The 6709-nt window shown below is 58.3% G+C and overlaps 2 protein-coding genes across 2 annotated transcripts in view; one reads left to right on the forward strand and one right to left on the reverse strand.

The window, feature by feature from the left end:
- Positions 1-1028, forward strand: part of KLHL40 (kelch like family member 40) — a 15972-nt gene extending 14944 nt beyond the window's left edge. The window contains 1 exon segment of the mRNA XM_006155400.1: positions 529-1028. Coding sequence (XP_006155462.1) covers positions 529-640 — 112 coding nt within the window. The 3' untranslated portion in view covers positions 641-1028.
- Positions 1029-1515: 487 nt separating this feature from the next.
- HHATL (hedgehog acyltransferase like) overlaps positions 1516-6709 on the reverse strand; it is a 13538-nt gene continuing 8344 nt past the window's right edge. The window contains exons 10-12 of the mRNA XM_006155401.1: positions 2459-2660; positions 1934-2075; positions 1516-1733 (exon numbers count right to left, since the gene is read on the reverse strand). Of these exons, the coding sequence (XP_006155463.1) occupies positions 1609-1733; positions 1934-2075; positions 2459-2660 (469 nt within the window). The 3' untranslated portion in view covers positions 1516-1608. The remainder of the gene's footprint in view (positions 1734-1933; positions 2076-2458; positions 2661-6709) is intronic.

The following is a 6709-nucleotide window of genomic DNA, read 5'->3' on the forward strand; positions in this document are numbered from 1 at the left end:
TGGAGCATCGGCACTGTCGCAGATGGGAGCCGGCCCCAAGTGCAGGGCACCAAACAGGGCCAGGCCTTCCCTCTCCTCCACCTCTGGGCGCTTGGCCTGCAGAGAAAGCTGAGGCCAGGAGGGGGAAGGGACTGGAACCCTGCTTTCCATGGCTGGACCTTTGAGGTGGGGGCAGTGAGGCTTTGGCTACCTGGAAATCCTCAGAGCCTTCTGTCATCCCAATGCTGCTGGGAGGGTGGGACTTGGGACACGGAGTATGGACATTCTCAGGAGAGGGCAGCTGGTGTGCGTGTGGGGTATAGACCATCCTGGAGGGAGGCGGACTTGGCGGAATGTGGGAGCCCTTGAGAGGCAGCCTTTCCTGGAGAAGGCGGGCCTTCCCGAGAGCGTGGGGACCTCCCCAGGAGCAGATCTACCTCGAGACAGGCCGGGGGCCTTGGTGGGGACGGGCGCAGCACACGCGGCCACCCTTCTCTGCCGGCCCCTGGCCTCAGCTGACTCAGCTCGGTCCTTGTCCCTCACTTGCAGGTATAACGAGGAGGAGAAGAAGTGGGAGGGTGTCCTCCGAGAGATCGCCTACGCCGCGGGCGCCACCTTCCTCCCCGTGCGGCTCAATGTGCTGCGGCTGACCAAGATGTGAGCAGCGGGGGGCGCGAACCGAGCACCGCTCTGGTGGCAGCCTCAGGCCTGGCCGCGACAGGGCTCCAGGGTGGAGAACGGGGAAGGCCTGAGCCCACCTGGACGCCGTGATGGGACTGAAGGGCCGCGTCAGCCCAGGAGGGGAATCGCTGCCCAGTCCTAGCATTAGGGCAGGGATGAGAAGCCCAAGGCCCTCCGGTGTCACCTTCCCCCAGGGCTTCCTGGCCTGTGAGCCAGAACCATGAGAAGTGTCCTGGCCCTGCCCGGCCTGGCTGTGTGTGCGGGAGTCTTCCCCACGGGACTCAGTCTCCGTGCCACGCAATGGGCGTGCGCCTGCCAAGCAGACACTGCAGCCTGGAGACGTCTCCTCCTTTAAGAAGAATAAAATGCCTGGGAACCAGCAGTTAGAGTAATGGCTATGTCGCTGGACTCCCATGTAGTCGACCACAGTTCGAGTCCCAGACCCGGTGGCTTAAAACTCACACCGGGCGCGTGTGCGTGCGTGCCCAAGATCCCGAGAGGAGAATGGTGGAGAAGGGATTGCGGCATGGCCATCCCCCTGGGGGGTGATTTCTCGCTGTCTCTCTTGTTTCTGTCTGTCTGGCGAGCGCACGCGCCCTATAGCAAAAACCTCTCTAAAAAATAAAAAAAGAAAAGAAAAGAAGAATTAAAAATGCCTTCCCAGCAAGCAGCTCGGGGCCTGGAGTCAAGTGCTCCAAGGCTCGTAACCACGTGGCGTGATAGTCTGGGGCTTCGGAATTTGCTATTGGGTTTCCAAGGCCAGAGGTCTCTGCCCTAAGACCTCCCGCTCTTCATCCGGCGTGGACAAGGAGCCGAGAGACTGGGAGAAGGGCCAGGGAATAGGCAGGCTGTGGTAGAAAAGTCTTTTATTTGATCGGTCAGGGCCCTCTGGCCTGGCCTGGGTGGAGGGCCTGGGGAGAGCAGAGCGGAACACGCCCCCCATCCCACCTACTCCGGCTTCTCTTTGTCCTGCTTCTGATCCTCGTCCAGGGCCAGGGTCCGCTCCCGCTCTTTCACGAGCTGGACACCACAGTAAGTGACAAGCAAGGTGGCCAGCGTGGTCTGGGGGAACCCTGTGAGGGGCAGAGGTCGTCCGTGTCCAGGGGCAGACTCAGCCTCGGTCGCCCTCCTCCTCCCAACCCTCTCCCCACATGACAGGCCTTTCTGCTGAGTCCCCGGTGGGGAGTGAGGGCAGGGACATTGCGAAGGGCACAGTCTCATGGTCGATGCCTGGCGCATTCTGTCTGACCACACGCCGTCCTCGGTCCCTCACCTGTGAGTAGCAGGCGCCGGGCAACAAGCTCCGTGAACTCGAGACTGTTCAGGCTCACGAGGTTGTACATGATGATGGCCCAGAAGTTCATGGCTCCAAAGAGGGCCCGGACCCTGCGAGACATCTGCTCCGACAGAGAGGCCTGCCGGGGCCAGGAACATGTCAGCAGCGGGACAAGGGGCCAGGGGAAAGAGGACACGGCTGGTCACTCGCCTCGCCTCTGTGGTCACTCAGGTCCTGGAGCTATGCCCAGCTTTCTAGGAGTCCCAGGCCAGCTCTCCCTCAGCTAAACACGGGGAGACTTAGCTCCAGACAGAGGGTAAGGCCTGACCAAACCAGCCTGCTCCAGGCCCCACAGAAGGTGCGGAGGGCCAGCTTCCCACAGGGCAGGCCCTTCCCTGGTGACCAGGCAGGTGGGAGTGGAAAAGTTCTGGGCGGAGGCCGAGTGTGGCTGGGTGATGCCAGGAGGCAGAATAGTCGTGTGCCCTCCCGTGACCCAGCCCACCCCAGACCTTCCCTGCTCACCTCAATTCGTGCGAAGGGTCCCCACTCTGCCAGCTTCTGCACCCAGAGCTCAAAGTTGAGGCCAAAGCAGTTAAGGAGTGACCACAGGTAGACGATGTCACAAGGCCCCAGCCACAGGGTGGTGATGGCGAATGTGGCCACGGTGGCCACCAGCTCTGGGACCACGGCAGAGTGCTCCCCACCTATGTGGTCGTACACGTACCTGCAGGAGAGATGGGGAGGGGACGGGTGTGAGATGGGGGCCACTGCAAGGCCATGGCCTGGCGCACTCCACGTTTCCAACCTCGGGGCTCCTCCTCCCCTCCTCTGTCGGACCTCCAGGTGAGGAGCACGCGGCCCAGGTCCCTCTCCTCCAGCCAGGCCCTCTCACCAAATGCTCCCCTCCAGACACAAGGCTTCAAATGCCACCTCCGTGCCGATGACCTGTCTCTAGCCCAGTCCCTCCTGATTCACACTCAGCCATTGCTACACACAGCACCTGAGTGACTGATCGTTCCTGCCTGAGCCCGGCCCTGCCCCATCCCTGTCTCAGCAGGCCGCCCCGCTCTCCCTCCAGCGGCTCAGGCTGTAAGCCTCGGCACCTTCTTGAAACCTCGAGTCTCCTCGTCACCTACGTCCAAGCCAGCAGGTTCTGTTGGCACTGCTCGGTCCTGACCACCTCCCTGGACCCCCACCACCCTCCAGTCCAGGTGATTGTCTCCCCCATAGAGATTACTGCCATCGCCCAGAAAGGCTCCTCCTGCCCCTGCCATCACCTCTGCAGTCCACTCCTGACACAGCAGCCAGTGTAGCTCACGTCACATCACGTCCACAGGGACTCCCACGCCCCGTAACTTCCCACCAAAACTGGAATCAGCTTCTCGATTCTGGCCGGAGGAGCCCACATAGCCTGATGGCCACCTCTCCCCACCACTGCCCCACGTTCACTCTGCAGACCCCACTGGCCTGCAGACACAGCTGGTTCGTGCCTCAAAGCCTTCACACTCGTTACTTCTACCTGGAATACTCTTCCCCAGGTCCCGTTATTGCTTGAGTCTCGATTCAGATATTGCTTCCATAGGGAGGTGAGGATTCAGACTGAGGGGTCTTCTGTCTGTGGCCAAAATCTATCCCATCATGCTCTCCTGTTTCTTCTATAGCACTCCACACTCTACAATTCTTTTTTTTTTTTTTTTTTGGGAGGGGTTTGGGCTATAGGGAGTTGGGGACGCTTGCCAGAGAGACAGAGAGACAGAAAGCGAGAAATCACCCCCCGGGGGGATGGCCACATCGCAATCCCTTCTCCTCCATTCTCCTCTCGGGATCTTGCATACACATGCACACGCACCTGGTGTTAGTTTAAGCCACCAGGTCCGGGACTCAAACCGCGGTCGACTACATGGGAGTCCAGAGACATAGCCATTACGCCAACTGCTGGTCCCTCTACAATTCTCATCTATGTCTGTTTACCTGTTTATGGCCTGTTTCTCCCCATTGGACTGTAAGCTCCACGATCGTTGCCATGTTCACTGCTGTATCCCCAGTGCCTAGAACGGTGCCTGGCACATAGTAGGTGCTCAATAAATATTGGTGAAATAAATTCAGTGGAAGATCCATGGAGGAGCTCTCTGTTGCTTGACCTCCTCATTTTCAAGGGTTTCTTCTTCACTCTACCTTGGCTGCCCAGCCCCGTGGACACACTCCCACGTTGAAATTTCATTCTTTCCTAATAATTCTCACGCTTGCCCAGCCTTCCTGACCCTCTGGCCTTCCGACTTTGAGTTTTTCAGCTTCACTGACTTCGTGACCCATCTTCACCACCCTCCGTAACTGGCTTATACCAATGAGTCATTATGAACAATGACCTAAAGGGCCAGTCACGTGGCATGGTGGTGAGGGTGGCTCAATTCCACATGGCCAGTTGTGCAGTTCAAGTGCTGAACCTGGCCGTTTGAAAAACATGCCAGGCACATGTGCGTGCAGGCCCAAAATCACAAGAGGAGAGTGAAGGAGAAGGGGCTGCTGCACAGTCATCTTCCCTGAGGGTTGCTTTCTCACCTTCTCCCTCTCTGATGAACACACGTACATTCTTTTATTTATTTATTTTTTTTTGGAGAGGTTTTTGCTATAGGGCATGTGCACTCGCCAGACAGACAGAGAGACATAAAGTGAAACATCACCACCCGGGGGGATGGCCATGCTGCAATCAATTCTCCTCCATTCTCCTCTCGGGATCTTGGGCACACATGCACACACACCCGGCGTGAGTTTAAGCCACCGGGTCCGGGACACGAACCGCGGTCGACTACATGGGAGTCCAGCGACATAGCCATTACGCTAACTGCTGGCCCCAACAAATATTTTCAATGGAAATGAGCAGTCTAAAAATGCTAACACCCTGATGTGATTACATAAGCAATTAGCATTAGCTATCCCCACTTCCTTCTTCCCATCTGGGAGGGTCTGTTACCTCCTTTCTCCTCACCTGCACCCAAGCAGTTAAGCCCTGCTGGGGAGAACCTCACCTCTTCAATACCAGGGCCCATAAGCCCACCACTCCAACCCCACCTGGGCTCTCAGTGTGAGGTTTCTGTGGTCAGCTCCTGGGCTCTGCAGTGGTGAGGCAACCATGGCTCCTGCAAGCATTCGGAGATGAGGCCGGGATCCAGGCCCCCAAACAGCATCTCAGCTGACGACCTCCCTCTGACTTCAGGGAGAAGATTGAAGCTTGCAGGCTTCAGCTTACCTGTCTGCACTAACCCGTCATCTGTGTCCACACTGGATTCTTTTTTTTTTTTTTTTTAGGTTTTTTTTGTCTAGGGCCAGTGTGGTGTGCACTCGCCAGAAAGACAGAGACAGAGAGACAGAAAGCGAGAAATCACCACCCAAGGGGGAGGGCCACGCCGAAGTCCCTTCTCCATTCTCCTCTTGGGATCGCGGGCACTGCACTGAATCTGGGACTTGAACCGTGGTCAGCTACATGGGAGTCCAGCGACAGAGCCATTGCTGGTCCCCACACTGGAATTTTTTTTTTTTTTTGGAGAGGTTTTTGCTGCAGGGCGCATGTGCTCGCCAGAAAGACAGAAAGAGAGACAGAGAGACAGAAAGCGAGAAATCACCCCCCAGGAGGGATGGCCACGCCACAATCCCTTCTCCATTCTCCTCTCGGGATCTTGGGCACACATGCACACGTGCCCGGCATGAGTTTAAGCCGCGGGGTCTGGGAATCGAACTGCGGTGGGCGACATGGGAGTCCAGCAACATAGCTATTACGCTAACTGCTGGTTCCCACACTGGATTCTTGAACCCCTCTTCCTCCTCTTGAAGCCAGGCCTCTGCCTGGAACTGGATGCCGTCAGCTCCTTCCTCCTCGGGGCCTTGGTGCATCAGCCCCCCTCTCCTGCAGCACCTGCTTCTCTGCTGACAGTCCCCTCAGCACCGGGCACGTCCCATTATCTCCTGTCTTTAAAACGCCCCGCGTCTCCCTTTGGCTCCTCCACTGTCTTTCCCCGTAGTTCCAGGCTTCTTCCAGGAGCACCCACACGCGTGCCTACAGTCCCCCAGTTTCCTTCCACCCCTTTCACCCCTCACCCACACTGCTGTTCCTGCTGTTCCACCAAAGAACTGAGAACCCCAGTGTTGCCACACTAAGCATCTGTCTTTAGCTCCCTGGACCTCGGCGGCACTTGACCCAGCTGTGCCCCTCCTTGATGGTCTCCTGGTGGTTTCAAGGCGTCACGGGGCCTTGACTCCCCTCCTGCTCCTCTGACCTCCCCTCTCAGTCTCTTCTGCTGTCTCTTTGTTCTCTCTCCAAGCAGAGTCCTTGCAGGCCAACCTCAGCCAGCCCCTATCTCTTTGACTCTCCTTTCTCCCCTTAGGACTCAGCCTCTCCCAAACCCAAAGTCCACCCAACGTCAGCCATGACGCTCAGCGCTCCATCACTCCTCCAGTGGCGCCAGGCCCAGCTTTCAGAGCCAGCTACCTCCCTGGGTCTGCCGAGGGTTAACCCGGATTCCAGTTAGGCAGCTCTCAGACCGAACCCTCGCAGGAAACCGCCTCTCCCCCCTCTCGGGCTGCAGATAGCAACAGGGGTCATCTCACTCTCCTTGCCTGGACCCCGCTCTGCTCCCACCACCCCCTCCACCCTCTCCCTCACCCCAAGGCCTCCTCACTGCCCTCCTTGCGCTCTGGCTCGGGCAATCTTTAGCCCGGTGGACCAAGTTCGGCCCTGCCCTGCGCAGGCGCCTGGAGGGACGGCGGCGCCCCCCCCCC

Source organism: Tupaia chinensis, unplaced genomic scaffold (assembly GCF_000334495.1).
Source record: "Tupaia chinensis unplaced genomic scaffold, TupChi_1.0 Scaffold000451_2, whole genome shotgun sequence".
NCBI lineage: Eukaryota > Metazoa > Chordata > Mammalia > Scandentia > Tupaiidae > Tupaia > Tupaia belangeri.